The sequence below is a fragment of the Pteropus medius genome, unplaced genomic scaffold, assembly GCF_902729225.1.
Source record: "Pteropus medius unplaced genomic scaffold, Ma_sr-lr_union100, whole genome shotgun sequence".
Lineage (NCBI taxonomy): Eukaryota > Metazoa > Chordata > Mammalia > Chiroptera > Pteropodidae > Pteropus > Pteropus medius.
In genome coordinates this window covers 1,577,384-1,597,856 of record NW_024350927.1, presented here as the reverse complement: position 1 = coordinate 1,597,856, position 20,473 = coordinate 1,577,384, and the positions used below count along the sequence as shown (strand labels likewise).

The 20,473-nt window shown below is 54.1% G+C and overlaps 2 protein-coding genes across 2 annotated transcripts in view; both read left to right on the top strand.

The window, feature by feature from the left end:
• PADI1 (peptidyl arginine deiminase 1) overlaps positions 1–15,649 on the top strand; it is a 33,070-nt gene extending 17,421 nt beyond the window's left edge. Inside the window, 10 exon segments of the mRNA XM_039842092.1 lie at positions 412–607; positions 749–841; positions 1,890–2,013; positions 2,439–2,543; positions 3,907–4,058; positions 7,895–8,039; positions 8,861–8,954; positions 10,086–10,165; positions 10,898–11,023; positions 13,584–15,649. Coding sequence (XP_039698026.1) covers positions 412–607; positions 749–841; positions 1,890–2,013; positions 2,439–2,543; positions 3,907–4,058; positions 7,895–8,039; positions 8,861–8,954; positions 10,086–10,165; positions 10,898–11,023; positions 13,584–13,817 — 1,349 coding nt within the window. The 3' untranslated portion in view covers positions 13,818–15,649.
• Positions 15,650–17,810: 2,161 nt separating this feature from the next.
• Positions 17,811–20,473, top strand: part of PADI3 (peptidyl arginine deiminase 3) — a 29,837-nt gene continuing 27,174 nt past the window's right edge. Inside the window, exon 1 of the mRNA XM_039842090.1 lies at positions 17,811–17,936. Coding sequence (XP_039698024.1) covers positions 17,845–17,936 — 92 coding nt within the window. The 5' untranslated portion in view covers positions 17,811–17,844. The remainder of the gene's footprint in view (positions 17,937–20,473) is intronic.

Here is a 20,473-nt window from a genome sequence, read left to right as displayed (position 1 = left end):
ACTGATCTGCTTTCCATGTCTATGGATTTGCTTATTCTGGACATTTCATGTAAATGGAATCATATACTACGTGGCCTTTTGTGTCCAGCTTCTTTCTCTTAGCATAGTGCTTTCATCGGTCGATGGATATTCGGGTTGTGTTCACCTTTTGTGCCAGATGTTTTGACCTCCTTATCTGGCTTAAAGCTTATGCTGACCGCATGAGAGATATCATGTTAGCCCATTGTACAGATGAGGAGCTGAGGTTGAGAGAGGTTGAGTCACTAAGCTAAGGTCACCCAGCTTGTGCGTGGCAGAGCTGGAGAGGGGCCTCCGTAGACGTAACGCAAAGGCGGCTCTGCCCCTGGTTTCCTCACCGCCCCACACCTCTGTCCCAGCACTGGACCCCAGTGCTGACTCTGGTTCCCCTAGGTGGGAATTCCCTCTCAGACTACAAGCAGGTGCTGGGGCCCCATCATCAGTCCTACAAAGTGGAGCGGCAGCCAGGGGAGCGGAAGATCAGCTTCTACGTGGAGGGGCTCACCTTCCCTGACGCTGATTTCGTGGGGCTGGTCTCCCTCAGCGTCAGCCTGGTGGACAAAGAGGTATGTATGGCGTTGGGGGCTGTGTTAGGGGCTGAAGCGCTTGGGGGACCATTTTGGAGGCTCCAGCTGAGCAGGCTGGGGGCTGGGGGGGTTTTGAGGCCTGATGGGGCTCCCTGCAAGGCCCACTGAGTCCTCATTTTCCCCAGACACTGCCAGTTCCCCAGGTGCCCCTTCACAGACACTGTGGCTCTTTCGTGATGGCCCCTGGATCATGAGACCCCCAACACTCAGCCCCCACTGGAGCTGTATGTCTGCAGGTGAGGCCTCACTCCTGCAGCTCTCCCACCATCCCTGGACTCGTAGAGATAGGAACAGAACGCTGTTTCGGGGTCGGCCTCTCATTCAGATGGGATGAATTCATTGAAGGCACTCAAGGGCACAAGCTAGGAATAGGACAGCAGCAGGTGGGTTTGGGCCTGTCAGCCCCACCTGCCTTAAGCAGCTTGGGCCCTGGCTAAGGTCACCGACTTACCCTCCAGCGCCCCTGCCCCTATCCTATCCTGCCTGCAGCAGCCCCAGAATATTTTGGGTTTAGTTTAGGCTGTGAGACCAGGCCCTGTTCAGGCTGCCGGCGGCTGCAGGAAACTTAGCCTCGCTCTGATGTGGATGTGCTTCTGGGCCTGCAGAGAACACGGGAACCCAGCCTCCAGGATCCGTTGAGAGCCCTGGCCCATCCCAGGTCCCTGGTCCTTCTGCCATCTCTCAGAATCCTTGTCAGGTTCCTGGATGGCTGGGTGAGCCTTGATTGGCAAGGCTACTCCAGGCCCCTGCATCAGAGGTTGGACAAGTGGAAAGGGCCACAGTTGACTTGGAACATAAGCCATAAAGCCAAGAAAGTTGTGACCAAACAGGTTTGCTCTGCTTACCTGGGTCCAGGTGTATATAGATACTCAGAGATAACCCCACCCTGGCTCCTTTGTTTAGGTCAATTGTGTGGAACAGGAGTTGATGGGCTACCTGCCCCCTCACTGCCACCTTAACCAGTTAGATCCAGTCCCAAGGTCACCTGCTCCATGGCTGCCCCTGCTGGCTTCGGTGCCCTGCCTATGGGTTCTGCAGCCCTGGGCTTGCCCCCCTCACCTTGCACCTACCACCTGATGTGATCTGGAGACATTATCCATCTCCATCATTAGTCCCCGAGCCTCTCTAGGGCAGGGACTATTTTGAACCCCTGCATCCAGGGGCCACAGAGGGCCTAATACAGACTGGATCAAGGCCGCCCCATCTATCCCCTGCCTCCCCATCCTAAGGCCAAGGCCACAGTCAGAGGTTGTTATTACGCTCCCCCGTCCTTGTGTTTTGCAGCGTAATAGACCCTCATGGCTCAAACGAGAAATTTCTGGAGGACATGTCTGACCTGGCGTTGAAAGCCAACTGCAAGCTGATCATCTGCCCTTTGACCGAAAATCAAAACGACCGCTGGATCCAGGTGGGTGCAGGAGCAGATCCTGGAAGAGAGTTGGGGTGGCCCGGGAGGCCTGAGCCCTATCCTTCACCTGGCTTTGGGAAAGGGAGCCTGCACAGGTTCCTCATGGCCTCAATTTCCCGCGAGGAAGCCATGGAAGTCCTGGCTCCAGGACTCAGGGTGGGGGCGCGTAAAGCTTATGGGAACACTTACTTCCCTGCTGCCTGCGTCATCTGTCTCTCTCACTTCCTACCAAACGCCCTGGTGCCAGACAGTCCTCTCCTGGCTGAGGTCCTAAAATGCCTCACCTCCTCCGCTGTCCCCAGCCCCCCAAACCCCCCAAGTTTTGGGGAGGCTCTGCTGCCCTGCCCACCCCCAGCCCCCGGGGGCACATCTTGTTTTGAAAAACTACTCTGAGGTCACTGTGGTCTCTTCCTCTCCCTTCCTAGGATGAGATGGAGTTTGGCTACGTGGAGGCCCCACACAAATCCTTCCCAGTGGTCTTTGACTCCCCCCGAGACAGAGGCCTGAAGGATTTCCCCAAGAAGATCCTGGTACGTAGCAAAGAACGGAATGGGGAACCCTTAGGCGGCTCCTCCTAAAAACATCAGTTTTGCCTGATCCTGGTTCTTTAAGGGACAAAAGGACACAGGCAGTGGGCTCTGGCACATAGGGAGGGAGTGAGAGGTTTGGGCAAATATGCAAATGACATGCGAATTACCCGTTTTGGGAGGCGCTGGCCAGGGAAATCCTCCTTGGGGGCCCTTCTCCCCCAAGGGGATGCCAACAGAGGGGTCAGCCCTGGGGAAACCGAACTGCCTTTTGGGTGGGGGGAATGCACCCTTAGTGAGCCCTCAAGGTTCTTGCTTTTATGAACCGGAGTTGGGAGGGGGCTCTCTTCAGATAAAAAGATTTTCTGAACACTTCCTGTGTGCCAGGCACTGTGCGGCTTCCTACGTGCAAGAGCAGCTCTAGCAACTGTGTACTGAGTTCCAGCCACACCCCTAGCTTTACAAGGTTACTCATTTAATCCATGGAGGAGGACGCCCAAAGTCCCTCTTTACTGAGGCTCAGAGAGGTTAAGTAACTGGCCCAGGGCCACACAGCTAGTTAGTGGTGGCACCAAGGTGTAAAACCGGAGAGGCTGCCTCCATATCCTCTGTGCCTAACTGCTAGGCTAAACTAGGCTGGTCCCAAATCTCATGGTTAATGCGGTCAATGCTCGTGTACACCCGATCCACATCTTGGATAACCCCAGTGTCCAGGTGGGGGCTGTGATGGGAAATTCAGGAGCTTAAGGACACAGAGCAGGGACATCCACCCCAGCCTGGCGGGACCAGGGATAAGACTCAGCAGAGGTGACAGTGAGTCCTGCAGGGTGAGTCTGTGGCCAGGGCATTTTTCACTGATTTCTCCTCTCATCTTTATAATTTCTTCTACTTTCTTTGGGTTTAATTGGCTGGTTTTTTTCCTAGCTGGAAATGGAAGCTTTCTCTTCCTAATATATATATTTAAAGCTCTGGCAATTCCCTAGAACCACAGCTCCACTAGCCCCGTGCAGGTTTTAATGGCCCGTATTTTCATTACCCTTCCCTTCAAAACATTGTCTAATTTCCATTGTGATTACTTCTGAGACCCATGGGTTCTTTAGAAGTGTGTTTCCTAATTTCCAAACGTTTGGGGGTTTACTAGTTATTGTTCTGTTATTGGCTCAAACTTTAATTGCACTATGCTTGGGATAGGGGGTGATCTGTGAAAAGTGAATAGGGGGTGTTTTACCGGAGGTGGGAGCCCTCCAGGACCGCCCCCCGCCCCCCGCCCCGCGCCCCCGTACTCCCTACCCCAAGAGCTGTCTCTTCTTGTTCTGACACCTCCTTCTTGGCGGGGGGCGGGGGTGTCTTGCTGGTCCTCCCCCAGGGTCCTGACTTCGGATATGTAACCCGGGAAGTCCCATTCGCGGGCGCCTCCGGCCTTGACTCCTTCGGCAACCTGGACGTCAGCCCGCCGGTCACCGTGGGCAGCAAGGCGTACCCCCTGGGCCGCATTCTCATCGGCAGCAGCTACCCCAAGTGAGAGGCCAGGGCCGGGGCGTGGTGGAGGGCCTGGGGCGCCAACTGCAGCATCCGCCCTCACATCCCCTCCCCTTGAGCTCTATTCTCCAGTCTGAAAAGAGGTCTTAACTTTCTGCACGGAGTCCTAAAACCAAAGACTCAGAGACCTGGAACCTTTAATTTGAAAGGTCCCGGAATCTTAGGAGAAAACTGGTGCCCATGGTCTATTGGCCTGCCTGCTATTTCATGAGCTTTGTTACCAGCGTTAATTACATATAGAGCAGGAGGCCTCACATAAAAAGCCAGATTTCTGGCTTCTTTCGAAAAATCGGAAGAGTTGGGGAGGAGATGTGCAATCTGGTGCAGAGGAGGAGATGGACTGCTGACCTCTCCCGGCAGGAGGTCAAAGCAGCTGCTGTCCTGGCAGTAGCTTGAAGGGCCCAGAGGTGACCACAGGCTGCAGGTGAGTGAGTGGTGTGAGTGAGTGGCTGGTCAGGATACCAAGGCAGAAGGGCCTGGGGCCTCTAGACAGTCACTCTGCGATGGAGAAGGACCAGAGAGGAAGGAGCACAGACTTTGGAATATGATGGACTTGGGTTCGAGTCCGGGCTCTGTCACATGATTTGGGGTTTATAACCTAACCAGGGCTTACCACAGTGCCTGGCACATAGTTAAGTGCTCAATTAATTCATTTAAAACTATTTGTTGCATGCCTACTATGTGCCAAGCACTGCTGAAGGCACTGAGGATATATCAGTGGACAAAAAAGTTACACGATTAAATGAACAAATTTTACATGCTATACTTCAGTTTCCTCATCTGTAAAATGGGCTTATTAAGAATCCCTGTCCTTGCTGTCTAACCAGCCTTCCCAGGGATAAAGTGTTCACGTCCAGTGTGGTTTAGCTGGCCCCCCGTAGCAGACCTGCTTTGAAGCAGGTTGGAACTCAAAGTTATTGATGACCCATGAGCCACGAACGTAATGCTTCGCCCAGGTTTCCTCATTTAATTTTTACAACACTTTCATGGAGTTGAAAGGATTGTTACCCCATTTTTCAGATGAGGAAGTTGAGGCTCAGAAAAGCAAAGCTAATGCACTCATGTGTTCATTCATTTAACACTTCAATAAATATTTATTGAGACTTCATGCATGCCAGATCTGAGGCCCAGTGCTTGGGGTCAAAGGAATGTTCTGGGAGCTCCCAGGTTCACAGCAAGGACCCCAGGTAGGAAGGTGTGGAGTCTCCAGTGCAGCTGTGCCCCCATGCCATTGGCCATTGTATTGAAAACCAGGAACAAAGCCCTTGGTGAACAGATGGGGCCCTGAGGTTCAGAGGCTACTGCCTGGGACCACACAGTGAGTTAGCAGTATAGTAAGAACCCAGGTCTCCTCCGTGAGCCCCAAATTAAAATTTAACACCCAGGCTGCTGTCTCGTGTTCCTGTCTTGGCCTCTGACTTCGGCAGTGAACAAAACAGACAATCTAATACATTCCAGCAGGACGGAACAGACAATTAGCAAGCATAATCAATAAGTGAACATTCTAGCATGTTAGGTAAAGAAAGCCGTGGTGAGAAGTTGACATTTAAACAAAGCCCTGAAGGAAATGAGAGGGTTAAAAAGATGTGGCTATTTGGGAGGAGAATGGGCAAGGGAGGGAAACAGCCAGTGCAAAGGCCCTGAGGCAGGAGTGTGCTGGAGGCATCAGAGGACTAGCAAGGAGGCCTGTGGGGCTGGAGCAGAGTGAGCACGGGGACAGAGCCCAGGTCATGACCTGGACCTGTGATCTGTACTATATTCTACGGTTATCATGAGGATTAAGCAAGATACTTAGTATGAGGAGCCTCAAGCAGGCACACGGAAGGTACTCAGCAAATGCCCCGTCCATGCTCTGCTATTTCAGGTTCTCCGTGCTCTGCTCCCTACATTTAAAACAATCTTTGAGCAATTCTGCCTCCTGGTGGTGACACTGATGTAACTCAGAGACCAGGTCTGATGCCTCCCAGGGATGGTGGAATCATTGGTCCATGCCCCATTCACAAATATTTTTTGAACATCTATCATGTAAGGGCTACTAGATTACAGCAGTGGATGCAGGAAAGAAATGCCCAGCCCTCCTGAGGTTGGCAACGAGAGGGCAACGTCACCACAGGGCCGCCAGGTCATTGCCACTCACCGTCAAACTGGGCCGCCTCCCCGTGCCCATCCTCTCTCTTCTCTTGGAACAGTCTGAGGCAGACACTGGGGCTAGCCAGGAGCAGCCGGAAGCCCTGGCACAGAGGGAGGGAGAATGGCTCAGGGCGCAGGTGTCCCCTAGGTGCAGGCAGCCCCGAACTCGGGAGGGGCCCGAGTTCAGAGGCCAGACCACCAATGGGACTCCCCTCTCCCCCTCACTGCCCCCACCCCCACCAGGCACAAAGAACTATTAGCAGTCCCCCAATCCTCCAAGCTGGTTTATGCCTCCAGGCCTTTGACCACGACCTTGTCCCTGCCTGGAGGCCCCTCCCCACTTTGTCCACCTGGACACTCAGCCTCCCCTCCCAGGCCGCTTGCTCCCTGAGGGCTGTGCCCTCCCGAGCCACCTCTGTAAGGTGGTGGAGCCCAGTGGTTAACATGTTGGCCCAGAGCCCACCGTCTGGGTTCGAATATCAAGTGTGCCAAATAGTGACCATATGCTGCAGAGAAAAATAAAGCTGGGAAGGGAGCTGAAGGATCGTTGCAATTTTCAAAGGCCTCATAGAGAAAGATGGTGACATTTGAGTTAAACCTGAAAAAAGTGATGGAGTAAGCCATGGGGATGTTGGGAGTGGGCAACAATTCCTGGTAGAAGGAACAGCATGTGCAAAGGCCCTGAGGCAGGAATGTACCTGGTACATTCAAGGGACGGCAGGAGGCCAGCATAGCTGGAACTGAGCAAATGAAGAGGAGAGGGGCAGAAGGAGGGTCACCAGGATTGGTGGGTCCATTCAGGTCATTGTGAGGACTTGAATGGGATGAGAGCGAGGTGAGGGTTTTGTCTGAAAGAGGGACGTGCTCTGACATTTAAAAGCCTCCCCTGGTTAGACTGTAGAGGAGAAAGGGAGAAAGCAGAGAGACTGGAGAAGGAGCAAGCCACAGGGTTATTTAGGTATTTAGGTGAGGGAAGTGTCACAGGCCAGGTGGTGGCAGAGGAGGAGCCGGAGAAGGGCTGGATTGTGTTCTGCTTAGGGCTGGGGAGCTCATCCACACGTCCTTAAACTGGGCAAGCAAGAATTATGTGATCCCTTTTCGTATAGGGAACAAATCTCTATACAGATAGTATATATGTCTGTGTTTGCACATGGTTATGTGTGCCAGGGAAAGGTGGAAAAGGCCTAAAGCATAATATATTATTCTGACTTTGGACAAGTCACCCCCTTGAACTTTCTAGGCCTCAGCTGCCTCATCTGTGAAATGGGCACATAGCCCTTGCCTGGGGCAGCGTCGGAGTCCCTGCATACACAGGCAGCTTTGGTTAACGTGTCCTCGCACAGTTCTGGGACACCGGCTCCCGTGCCCCTGTTCCCTGTTCCAGGCCACCTCCCTCCTTCCCCCTCCACCACTGCCTCCCCTCTCTCTGGTAATAAAGAATGGCTTGAAAATGCCCAGACCTCATTTCGGGAACTTCTGGGGATCAGACAGTAATCCCCAAGTGACTGGGACAGTGGTTCTCTTGAACATGAATCAGCTGAGACACTTGTCCACCTGCAGGTTCCATATCCTCAGATGTGCCACATCCTCAAAGACTCTGAGGTGTGGAGGACGTCATGGCCCTGAGTCTGACCCTCATACCCACAGGTCACCGTAAGCTGATGCCTGCTCTCTCCCTCTCTCAGGTCAGGTGGGCGTCGAATGGCCAGGGTGGTGCGTGACTTCCTGAAGGCCCAGCAGGTGCAGGCACCTGTGGAGCTGTACTCTGACTGGCTCTCTGTGGGCCACGTGGATGAGTTCCTGAGCTTTGTGCCTACTTCCGACCAAAAGGTGCGTCCCCTCTCCTCCTGCCTGAGCCACCTCTGTCCCTGCCTGAGCTGATGAGATGAAACAAGGCAAAGCCACTTGGAACCAGAACAACACCTGTGTCCATAGTGAGCTCAGAGTCAGTGTGTTAATCAGCGAGGGCTTCCTGGAGGAGGTCAGAGCCCAGGTCAGGAGGGCGCTCATTGGCTCACTACTCATACACTCATCCTTACACTTACTGGGTGTTTGTTCCTATGAAAATACAAACCTCCTCACCAGACCAAAATAGAGCCTGAAGTAATAACTTGTTAACATTTACCAGAACTCCTACTGTATGTATTTTATGTTTGAATTCCTTTCCTTCCCCATGATGTGGTGCCCCCATCATCCCATCGCCCTCATTTTGGATGAGGAAGCTGAGGAAACTCAAGAAGGGCAATTAACTGGGGAGGCAGGGGTGGAATCCAGTAGCCAGACAGTGATACAGGCCAACACTCTGTTGCTGCTAGGGCTCCCCACCACCTTGCAGGGGGAGGTGTTTCCAGAGAAAGGCACAACCCTCAGGGGTAACAACACAGAGGGAGGCTGGGGCCTCTGCAAGTGGACAAAAGTGATTCTCAGGCAAGGACTCAGGTCCTGTGGTCAAGAGCTGGAGGCATAAACCAGCTTGGAGGATTGGGGGACTGCTGATAGCTCTTTGTGCCTGGTGGGGGTGGGGGGAGTGAGGGGGAGAGGGGAGTCCCATTCATGGTCTGGCCTCTGCACTCGGGCCCCTCCCGCGTTTGGGGCTGCCTGCACCTAGGGGACACCTGCGCCCTGAGCCATTCTCCCTCCCTCTGTGCCAGGGCTTCCGGCTGCTCCTGGCTAGCCCCAGTGTCTGCCTCAGACTGTTCCAAGAGAAGAAAGAGGATGGGCACGGGGAGGCGGCCCAGTTTGACGGTGAGTGGCAATGACCTGGCGGCCCTGTGGTGACATTGCCCTCTCGTTGCCAGCCCTGGGCACTGCTGATGCCTTTTGTGGCTGTGCCCTGATTACCATTCCTTCGTCTGCAGATCTCTGAGCTCAGAGCCCGAATCACTTATTCTCCTGACTCCCTCCCATGAGAGCTAAAGATGAGGGCTCTGTCTTCCTTGGGCCAGGGAAGGGAAGCCTGGAGACACACAGATTGCCCCAGGCACATGCAAGGGGCGACCTCCTCCATATAAAGGGTGGTTCTTGGCCACACCCCAGGAGAGGAAAGGAACAGAAAGCAGCGAGCACTCCTGCCTGTCTGTGCGGGGCACCTTCACATTCTTGCCCCTTTGCTCTCCCACCTCCCCCCCGCCCCCCTGTTGTTTCACAAGGAGGAAAGTGAGATTCAGAGCAGTGGCTTACCCAGGCCACGAGGAGCAGCAGGGGCTGCAGGGGAGGGGGAGGCAGAAGGAGGAGAGGGTGGAGCGGGGTGGGGGGGTTGGGCGCTGAAGGAGGCAGGGGTGAGAAGACAGGTAGATGGTCAGAGTCTCTGTGGACCCTCTTCTGGGAACCGACAGACCCTCCAAGGGCCTGGTTGGCCCCCTTGAACACGCCCCCTTCCCCGCCCCAGACCTCAGTGCCCTCACCTGAGGAATGGAGCATTGGAAAGGAGGTGGAGTAGCCTGTGGCCCTGACAGACCTGGGTTCAAGTTTTGGTCTTGCCGCCTGCTGGCTGTGAGATGCCGGGTGTGTTCTGAACCTCTCAGTGACTCGGTTTCCTCTTCTCTGAATTGGGGGTGATAATTACCCCTACTAAGCATTGTCTTAAAGGTTAATAATAAATCCAATAGTGGACCCAGGCATGGTGGGTGTTCGATAATGGTAGCTGTACTGTAATTATTAGGCCCTGAGCCCAGGAGTTCCTTCCCAAGGAGTCTGTAATCCATCTCCAGGATTTCCCAGCAGCCAGAGCCTAGTCCCATCAGGGTTTCCAGTCTCCGGCTTTCTCCATCCTGGCTTTGGACCCTGGCACTGAGGTGGGAGGAAAATCATGGTCTGGATCATGCAGCCCCAGGCCCGAGGTGACCCTGGGCCTCTGTACTGTCCTTTCTCTTTCAGGATTAGAACACCAGGTGAAGAGAAGCATTAATGAAATGCTGGAGGACAGAAGCCTCCGGAGCGACAGTCTTTATGTACAGGTGGGGGGCCGGGCTGCTGCTTGCTCTCGGGGGTCCCCTACCCTCCAGAGAGAACTGCTGGGGTCGGAGTGTGGTGCAGGGTTCCGCCGTGGGCCTCCGGCTGTCCTGGAGGCTGCTGAAACCTGTTCCCAAGCCCCTGCCCTTGAGAACCCACAGTCTGATGGAAGAGACACGGCCTTGCCAGTCTGATGAGGGAGATCTTGCCCTGCTCTGGGGAAATGATGGGTTTCTGGAAAGTAAAACTGAATTCTGAGAAGCCTGGTGAGAGGAGAGAGGTGTGGTAGAGAAATGGGGCCCTGTGGGGGTGAGGGCTGGGGTGGGGGGAGTCAGGGAGATCTGGAGCGGGGTCTCAGGAAGGGGCCAGGCTAATGCCTGCGCATTCCTGGTTTAGGGCCTGGGCAGAGTCCGAGGTTCAGTAAGCCGGAGGAGAGTCCCCGCTTCTCCCCAGCCGTGCCGGCACTTTCTTCCAAACGGATGAGAAGGGCTGGAGCATAAGCACTCCGTGGCTGGGACAGCGTAGTATAGTGGCAAGGACTTTGGAGCCAGAAACTGCCAGAGTCCAGACTCCAGCTCTGCCACTTCCTAGCTCTGTGCCCTTGGGCAGGTCACTTGAGCCCATCTGGGGCTAGCAGTGGCACAAAGATCAAAGGAATTAAGGGCAAAGAGGGCTCTGCTCAGTGCCCAGCACACAGTAGGTGTTCAGCAAGCGTTAGATCCTCACTTGCTCCCCAGAAATGCATCGACTGGAACCGGGAGGTGCTGAAGCGGGAGCTGGGCCTGACCGAGCAGGACATCGTGGACATCCCCCAGCTCTTCTTCCTGAGGGGATCCTATGCGGAAGCCTTCTTCCCGGATATGGTGAGAGCGTGGGTGGAGGACCGGTCATTTTCTGTCTCTGGGGCCTGGTGGGGTCCCCGTGGGGGGTCAGCTGGACTCCAGAGCACCTGGCTAGTGTCCATGTGGCCAGATATAGAACATCTCCATCCCCGGTTCTCAACCGGGGTGACATCGCCACCCAGGGCGTTTTGGGTTGCAACCACCAAGGGATGCTCTTGGCATCCAGTGGGCAGAGGTCAGGGATGCCGCCAACCATCGAAGGCCCACAGGCAGCCCCCACACTCAGGGTATTTTTTTCCCAAGTGGAAAAAGGAAGTGTGGTTTGGTTCCAAATATTTTGGGCTTCTGTTTCTGAGCCTCAGCTGCCTGTCTGCTCCCCCGTGGGGCTCACGAGTGGGTCAGGCGGTGGCAGCCTCCCTGGCTGTCATTAACTTGGGCACCTGACAAGCAGATGAGCAGATTGTGAGCTCACTGGCGTGGCCTCTGGGAGGGGTGTGAGTGATGCTGTTGGCTCGGTCCTGGCCAGAGTGCCCATTAACCCCCTGGGAAAGGATGCTGGGGTGTTGGCAGCTGTGAGGGATGGTCCCTCAGGATGGGAGACTGTCCCTCTTCAGCCTGATGCCTTTAACTAGAATCCTCGTCACTGGACAAACTGAGGGTTGGAGAGAATGCTAGGGTCCACATGCTGATTGGAGGCAGAGGTATGGGGGTCCTGAGAGAGACTCTAAGGCAGGGCGTCTCTGCCTTGGTTCCACTGGTACTTGGGGCTGGATACTTTCTTTATTGTAAGGGGCTGCCTTGTGCATCAGGGATGGTGCAGCATCCCTGTCCCCTGCCCACTAGATGACAATAGAGCTCGTTTAACAACCAAAAATGCCCTGGGGGCAAGATCGCCCTTGGATGAGAAACACTGTTCTAAGGCAGTGCTGTTAGAACTTTGTGGGATGATAGAAATGTTCTGTATCTGCACAATATGATGCGGGAGCCACTGAGCCACATGTGGCTACTGAGCACTTGAAATGTGGCCTATGTGGTTGAGGAACAAAATTTTTACTTTTATTTCATTTTAATTTTGATAGTCACATGTGGCTAGTGGCTACTGTGAGACAACGAAGCTCTAAGGGGCAACCTGGCTCTGGTTCTAGCTGAGGATTGGGAGGAAGGCCTGGGCTGGAGTCCATGACCTTGGCCATCTCACCTTGGTCTGTGGCCTTCCCCCCTTCCCCACACTTGAGGGAAGCCCCCTCCACAACACACACCCCTCTGTGGGAGTGTCCCAGCCCTAGTCCCAGCCCTGCTAAAAGATGTCCTCCCTGGAAGGGCCCTTGGGGAATACTCAGTTAACCCCCTCATTTGTCTTATCGGAAAACTGAGGCCCTCGGAGGAGAGCGATGGACTTGCCCGAGGTCTTCCAGTGAGCAGTGGGCCCGCCTCAGTGTCCTGAGTCCTCATACAGGAGGAAGGCCACCTGGGCCGGCTCTGGTCCTGAATCCGGAACCTGGCTCCTCTCCCTGACCGTCATTACTCTACTCCCACCCCAGACTGTTCTGGCCCATTTGTGGACAACTAGGTAGCTCAGGGCCAAGGCCATGGCACTGACTCCATGGGACCTTCCAGCTTCATTTTGGTCCCAGTCTGGATGGCCCTGCAGGGCAGATTGAGGGTGAGGGATCAGGGCATGAAGAACATGAGAGCATAGAGTCCAGGGCAGCCCACCCCACATCCCGATGACTCAGCACCGCCCTTTAGACAGCAGGTCCACAGTGTCTCTTTTGAATACAAAGGGCAGCTTTCTGGCCATCAGACTTCGGCTAAGGTTTCCTGTTAGAAACCTCCACACCTTCTACCCTTTCCCAGCATTAGGGCCCCCAGCCAGGGAAGCAGGGGTGCTACCAGAGGTAAACCAGATGCACCCCCAAGGGCTCCCAGGCTGTTGCCCCAACTCCTCAACCCTCCAGGGAGCCACAGTGTTACATTCTTGCAGAGGATAAAGAACCCAGGTTTTAGTGTGAGTTGGACCCAAACCAGATTTTAATCTCCCCTTTCTCTGATTGTGTGTCCAAGCCACAGCCTCAGAGGGAGGCTATGAGGTTTAGGGATGCTATATCTGGCACACAGAAGATGCTCAATAAATGGTAACAATTATCAGGGCTTCCAGGGACAGCTGAGCAAGTTGTGTACTGCATAAGTGTACCACACCTACAAGGACACTCACATCACAGACTTTAGATGTGTGCATTTGTTGTGCAAGTTTCTGACAGGTGATGCTAAAATCTCATTCTAACCAAGTGGTTATGACAATTTTCTGATAGATAGAAGAAAGTGTGGGAGGAGGAAGGGGTGACTTTAATTCAAATAAAGTTACCATGTATGTTCCCGGCAGCCCTCCTTTGATTAATTCTGTCTTTCAACCATGAATCATTTCTTCTATGCTTCCATAGATCTTCATTCTTGAGTGATGCAGGCAAGGATGAGACAGGCCCTGGGAATGAGTCTGCCAGAGCCAGAGTCTAGAAGGGGCCCCCAGGCATACAGTGTCCCCAGCCAGCCAGGCCTCCCTGTTGCCTTCTCTTTTCTACAGGTCAACATGGTGGTTTTAGGCAAGTACCTGGGCATCCCCAAGCCCTTCGGGCCCATCGTCAACGGCCGCTGCTGCCTGGAGGAGAAGGTGCGGTCGCTGCTGGAGCCGCTGGGCCTCCACTGCATCTTCATCAACGACTACTTGTCCTACCACAAGCTGCTCGGGGAGATCCACTGTGGCACCAACGTGCTCCGGAAGCCCTTCCCCTTCAAGTGGTGGCACATGGTTCCCTGAGCCCACTCCCCGCCCGCCGTCTTCTCTGCCCGCCTGCCAAGGAACCCTGTCCGAGAGTGAGGAACCTCCCCCGGGCATCCATCCTCTCCCGGAGCCTTGGGCACATCCCCCTGAGTATCTGCAAACGTGCTGGCCACTGTAAGCACAGGGGTGGACACAGGGATGGATGCCAAGCGTCCTTGCCTCTGGCACGGCCTGCCCAGCCCCAGGACTGCCCTCATTCCTCCCTCTCTTCCGCAACTCCCAGAGGCTCTGGAGATCGACAGCCCTTCCACGTTCGAGGTGGGCGGTGTGTGGCCTTGGCAGTGCCCCGCTTTAAATTTCTCCCCCGAGTCCTGACATTCCCTTTGGGTTCACACCAGGAATGGGGCCCCGGGGGCCTGTGCTCTGGTGCAAGGGCCCTGGGTCTAGGCCACCTGTGGCTCTTGTAAGACAAGGAAGGGGGACCCGAGGCACCTTCTTTCCTCAACCAACTATCTTCTCCGGCAGGGGACCCCAGGCTGTGACCTCCCAGCACCATCAGCCATATTTACATAGGCAAATAAGGACCGGAAAACCCAGCTTCAGAGCGCCTGCTTTAAAAAGAAAAAAAAAAGGCAACAAAAACCCTTTAATACTTGACTCTGTCCTCAGAAGGGTGCTTGTTACTTGTGTGAAAGGCCTGTAATTAAGAATGCTGGCTGCTTCCAGCTCGAAAATGCTGCAAGGCTAAAGCGAGGCCTGGGAGGGCACACGGAGCAAGGCCCGGCAGGAGGGGCGGAGGCCAGGATGGCAGAGAAGGCCGAGGCAAGAGGACAAAACCTGGGGCCTGGCTTCTGTGTCCTAGGGCTCCTGGGCTTTGGACTCTGGACTCTGGATGTGAAGGTGGCTAGCTGTTCCAGATGTAGCAGGGAGTGGAGGCCCAGAGGTTAGAAGAGGGTGCGGGGGGCCATTAGGTTATCTCTGAAGGTGGGGTTTAATTTCCTTTAATAGTCTCTAATTATTCCCCTTCCTTCTGCAGGCAGTGGGAGGGGAGGCTTGCCTGGTTTCTCTCAGCAAGCCGGAGACCCTGTGTGTAGCTTGGGTTTCCCCTGTGAGTAAACCCCAGTGGCAGCCCTGTGTCCCCTCCCATAGAGGGGAAGATAGAGCTGCCACAGGGGTTAATAGTCTGGCCCCGGGTGAAGTCACTGAGACCTGCATAGGCAGGCAGGCTTGTCCAGTGAAGGGCAAGAGATGGCCCTTGGCCCAGGAATGGCCACTGGGGAGCTGGCCTGCTCCCCCCACTGCCTGTGGGGCCATGTCAGGACCTCAGCCCCCAGGCCTTCATCTTCTGGGTTTTCGGTGGCCCCTCGTGAGTCCTAGATTGTCGCGAGACTTAGGCTGAGCCAGCTGCCTTAAACTCTTGTAGCCTTAAAACACGTAGTAATCAGAAGCTTACATGGAAACGCAGCGCATGAACCTGATAAAAACAGAACTGCTCTGTTTAAGGTGGTGGGGGCACCACCTCGACTTCCAGAAGGTTCTCTGGAATCCCATTTGCAAGCCCATGGTCTAACCTGCTCACTCTCTGATTATAATCGTGAGGACGCCTAGACTGAGCCAAGAGGAGAAGGAAGCTCTTCAGGGGCCAAGGGTGTGTGGTGACCCAGGCTGGACCAGGAAAAGGATGGAGAGGGGAGGTGGTATGGCAGAGAGATGGGGGCGGGGAGCACATCTTCTAGAGTGATGCTGTGTGATAAGTGCTGGAATTGCTGTTGGGGCTGTTGGAGATGCTGCTGTCCCCTGTGAGAATATTCTGGGTGACCGGTCACCTCTTTTCTGATTAATAAAAATGTCGACATGCATTTCTTCAAGTGGCTGCCTCCCTAACTTCTTTTTGTTGGGCTGTGGGGAGGAGGGAAAAAAATGAGGGGGCTTGGCTTCCTGTGTCACCTCCTATGCACCAGGTCCTTGGCTCAACTTCCGCTGGCCATGGGCAGCTTCTACCCAGCTGGGAGAGCCCCCGGGACCAGCCCTGGGCAGGCAGGCTACCTCAGCAGGATGGCTGGCACATGCCCATTGCCCTGCTGAGATGGCTGTGGGGGGAGCGTGGGTCCTACCTCTTCATTTCTTCTCCCTTTCCTGGGCTACCTTCTCCATCTCTCAGAGGACAGACAAGCTGGGCCCTATTGGCAGAAGTGGGAGAGTCCCCAGCAGGATTGGTGCCCAGGGCCATAGGCCATTATGATTCCCTTTCATTCCTGCCTCTCTAGCCACGATATTACCCAGCCTCAGTGGACTCATTTCAGAGGCCTGAAAATATTGCCCCTCATATCCTATACACTTGCTGCTGCCCCAGATTGCACCCTTCAGCATTCACCCACTCACTTATTCATTTTATTTTAGCTTTTGTTGTGGACAAAGAAGCAAAAAGTTTTTGCCATTAGTCATTAACACTTTAGTCTGAATGAATCAGAGATCTTTTTCTAAAAGCCGATATTAACTGGGAAGAGGAGAAGAAGGCATGGGTCTACTGCCAAAGGGAATTCAGGGCTCTGAGCAGGAGGCTAGTCCTGCCCCCAACACAGTGGGCCAGTGTCCAGCGGAAGCCCCCGCTTTCCGCATCTACGCCCCAACTGTGCATACGAGCAAGTTAAGGAGACTGCCTGGGACTTCCTCTTGAGCTCTAACTCTTACCCAGAACTGAGCTAAACCTAGCTAAGCCATTTTATAGCCCCAAAAGGGAAGCTGTTACTGGATGCGGCAGCCCAGCAGCTCTCCTTGAGAACATTCTTCCCAGAAATTGAGGTATAGGAACACCTGTCTTAGAACCCTGCTGAGATCTTTGAACTGTGCAAGTGCTTCAGCTGGGGACTCTGGGAAGAGGGTCCTGGTCCCTCCGTGCCTAAAATCGTCAGCACTGCCAGAGAGAAGGGAGGAGACCTCTATTCAGCACCTTCTAAACCTCCCCAGGCAGGGCGTGTCCCTGCCATTATTTCTGCCGGGGCTGGTGGTTAGCCACATTTTCTACGGATGAGGAAACCAAGGCCCTGAGAGAGGGGACGTAACCCTGAAGACCACAGCCATGCACGGTGGCATCTGGATCGAAACCCAATATTCCTCTCCCCGGAACCTTTGCTCCTGCTGTTTCAGGTGCCTGAGTGCCCCCTCTGGCCTCAGTCCCCCCACCTGAAAAGTGAGCCTTCCTACTCTGACAGTCGAAGCTCCCCCTGGCGGGAGAGGGTTTCCACTCTCATCATTTACCCTTCCGGAGACTTTTGGCATTTAATAATAATAACAATAACAACAACATTCATAACAAAATAATGCCAAGCTCTGTACTACACCTCTTCCCACGTTGTCCCATTTAAGCTGCACAACAACAATTTATCAGATGTGAAAAGTGAGGCACAGAGTAATTAAGTGACTTGCCCCAGGCCACCCAGTTGAGGAAGGGCTGAGATCTAGTCCTGCTGTTCAAATCCAGGCTCTTTAAAAAAAAAAAGGCTGGTGTTTCTCAACGTGTATAAAAGGCTTTGGGGTGCTCATGAAAAATCCAGATGTCAGGCTGCACCCCTAACCCGTTGCATCAGTCTGGAGGCTGGGCCCAGGAATCTGCCTTTTACCAGCTGACCCCCAGGGTAGAGAAGCTCCCCATTTAAGTGTATTGTCTCGGAAAATGCAGGAAAAGGGGATATGGAGAATGAGTGTGGAACTCGAGGAAGGCAGAGCAAAACTCACATCTCTGCACCCCCGCAAGGCCCTGGTGCCCTGGTGCCCTGGTGCCCGGCCTGGCCAGGTACCTGTGGCGACTTGCTCCCCTTTAAAGCCAGAAATGAACTCCTTCAGTGCTGAGGTGGGAACAACAGGTTCATATGCAAATGTAAAGTTTCTCCCAGCCAATCCTGAGTTCCTGACTCTGGGAAGGGGCTGGGTTTCCAGGACTGCAGCCAATGAGTTAGCACCCCAGGTCGGGGAGGGAGGGGCAGGGCCAGGGTCTTTTAAACTCTGCCAAGACGTATGTGGAGCAGTGTTGGGTTTTGTGGCCCAAGCCCAGTCAACCACCAGCATGTCACTGCAGAGGATAGTACGTGTATCCCTGGAGCATCCCACCAGCGCCGTGTGTGTGGCTGGCGTGGAGACCCTCGTGGACATTTATGGGTAAGAGACAGAGGCCTGGGGGTTTGCAGGCCCTTGGTGCTGACCCACCGTGGGCTCTCCTTGTGAGCTGTGTAGGGCTTCCTTAGGGCTTGGGCCTGGCTTGGCTGCCTTCTCTGGAAACTTGGCCTTGGAATACCTGCCAATCACAGAAGCTTGGGTCTTGCCTTTCACAGCTGGGTTTCTTGAAGACCCCATCCAGGAGATTTGAAGTGTGGGAGGCTAAAGTAGGGTGGAGAGGCTTGTAGAGGCTTGTCGGGCCTTGGAGGGTGCTGAAGGGGCTTGGGCACTTTTCTCTGTCTAGAGGACCCTGCAGGCTGGACTGGGAGTCTGGCTGGGCACACAAGAATAGGAAGAGACATATCATTCCTCCTGGCCTCACCCTCACCACCCCCACCACCTCCCGCCCCCAGCCTATGAACCTGAAAATAGAATGTCAATCATGCTTTTAAAAATTACTTACACTTCGATAGCATTTACTCACTGCCAAACACTGTTCTAAGAGCTTGATAAAGCTCTTGGATTTAACCCTTGAACTCTGACTCTCGGATTTAACTTTCACAATGACCCTATGAGCTAAATTTACTATTAGTGTCATCTCGTTTGACAGATGAGGAAACTGAGGCACAGGGAGGGCAAGCCATTTATTTGCTCAGGTTACTAAGCAGCCAAGCTAGAATTTAAGCCGAATCATAGTTGCAATTCTTATGATTTTAGCTGTCTGCCATGTGACGAGGAGAGATCTGGTTTTCTCTAGCCATTCAACGCCCATGCATTATGCCCCTACTGTATGTCCATGTCCTTAAGGCCGGCCGCTGGAGCTGAGGCCCCGCCTTCTCGCTCTCCCAGGAAGAAAAGGAGAGTTTGGGCAGAGTTTCAGGAGCTGGGCTCTGGGAACCGCCAGGGAGCTGGCTACCTAGCCTTCTGGAGAGTCTTCAGGGTCCCCAGCTTCTGAGGCTGGGCTGGGAACACAGGTAATCAAGGGACTGGGAGGGAAGAAGGCAGAGCCTTGTCACTGTTCCCATCTTGTAGATCTCCCAGCTTCCTCTCAGACCAGGCCTCTCAACCTCAGCATTATGGGCATGGAAATTCCTTGGGGGGGTCGGGGAGTGGGCGAGGCCATCCTGTGCACTGAGAGATGTTGAGCAGCGTCCCTGACTTCTACTCACTAGATGTCAGGAGCACACCTCCCACTTGTGACAACCAAAAATGTGTCTCCGGACACTGCTGAATGGGTCTGGGTTTGGGGGTGGGATCACCCCGGTTGAGAACCAGTGTCCTGGAGTCAAACTTAAAAATTGCAGTTAACTTAGTCGGAAGCAGAGATGGCGTTAGTCCCAGGGTATTAGATGAGAAGGGGTGAGGAGCTGGTCATGGGAGGGAACCAAGTCGGGAGCAGGCCCAGCTCAGGTAGGTAGTGGGAGCAAAAGCCTGGTTGAGGGTGGGTGGGCAGTGAGGAACGGGTAGGGGATTTGGTAGCTTCCAAAAGAGGGGGCAGCCAGAGAGGCTGTTCCAAGAGGGGTATTGAGGGAGGAGGGGTACCCATGCAGCCTAGCGCCACCCCCTTCTCCAGTGTTGTGTGCCCATGGGGGTGACTCATTTTCCCCAGCTGCCTCCTGCCTGTAGGGCAGATGTGTCTCCAGTTTGACTTGCCCTGGGAAGCTAGAGACTGGCTCCTTCCCCACAGAGCTTCTCGAGGGGATGGAGGGTGGATTGGGACCCTGAGAGACAAAGGCTGCAGTATCTTGGGGTAATGCGAGTGGGTGGGCCATGTTGGGGTTCACGGAGGAGGCTGTGAGTGGGGTGGGGTGGAGTACCTTCAAACTATGGATTCTTGGGTCTCGACCAAATCATGTTGGTATTTCTTTTGGGTCTAGTGTGTGCCCAGGGGACACAGAGGTGAACGAACACACAGGCATGGTCCCTGACCGCTGAGAACACTGTGGTTCAGAATTCCAGCAGAAGCTGGACCTTCTCACGGGGCTGCTGCGGAAGGGACTCCTGGCTTGCAGGGGGAGTGGGGCGGGGTTAATGCCAACGTCTCTTCCGGCTTGGAGATGCCATAATTTAGCTATCCCGGGTGGTCAGACTGTGCGCCAACAAGAGAAGGGGCAGTGGGCGTGGTCCTCAGTCCTAGCTCCACGTCTTAGCAGATGTCTGACCCTGAGAAAGTCACTTAACCTCTCTGAGTCTGTTTCTTCATCTGTAGGATGGAGGCAATATAATAATAATAATAGTAATAATGATACCAGCAAAGATACTTAGAGCCAGCTCCATCCAGTTACTGCCCTAAGCACTTTACACACGTTAGCTAACCCTCGTAACAAATCTATGAAGCAAGTACTATCATTCTCCCCATTTTATAGATGAGGCCAAATGAAAACAATTTGGCCATTACTTCAGAGGTCTATTGGGAGGATTGAATGAGATTGTAGAGCATGTAGGCAATGTGCTGAACGTTCAATAATGGTAACTGTCACCATTATTATCACCGTCGTGATCATTTTAAGCCTTTATCCTGGCCCTGTGGACAGCCTCAA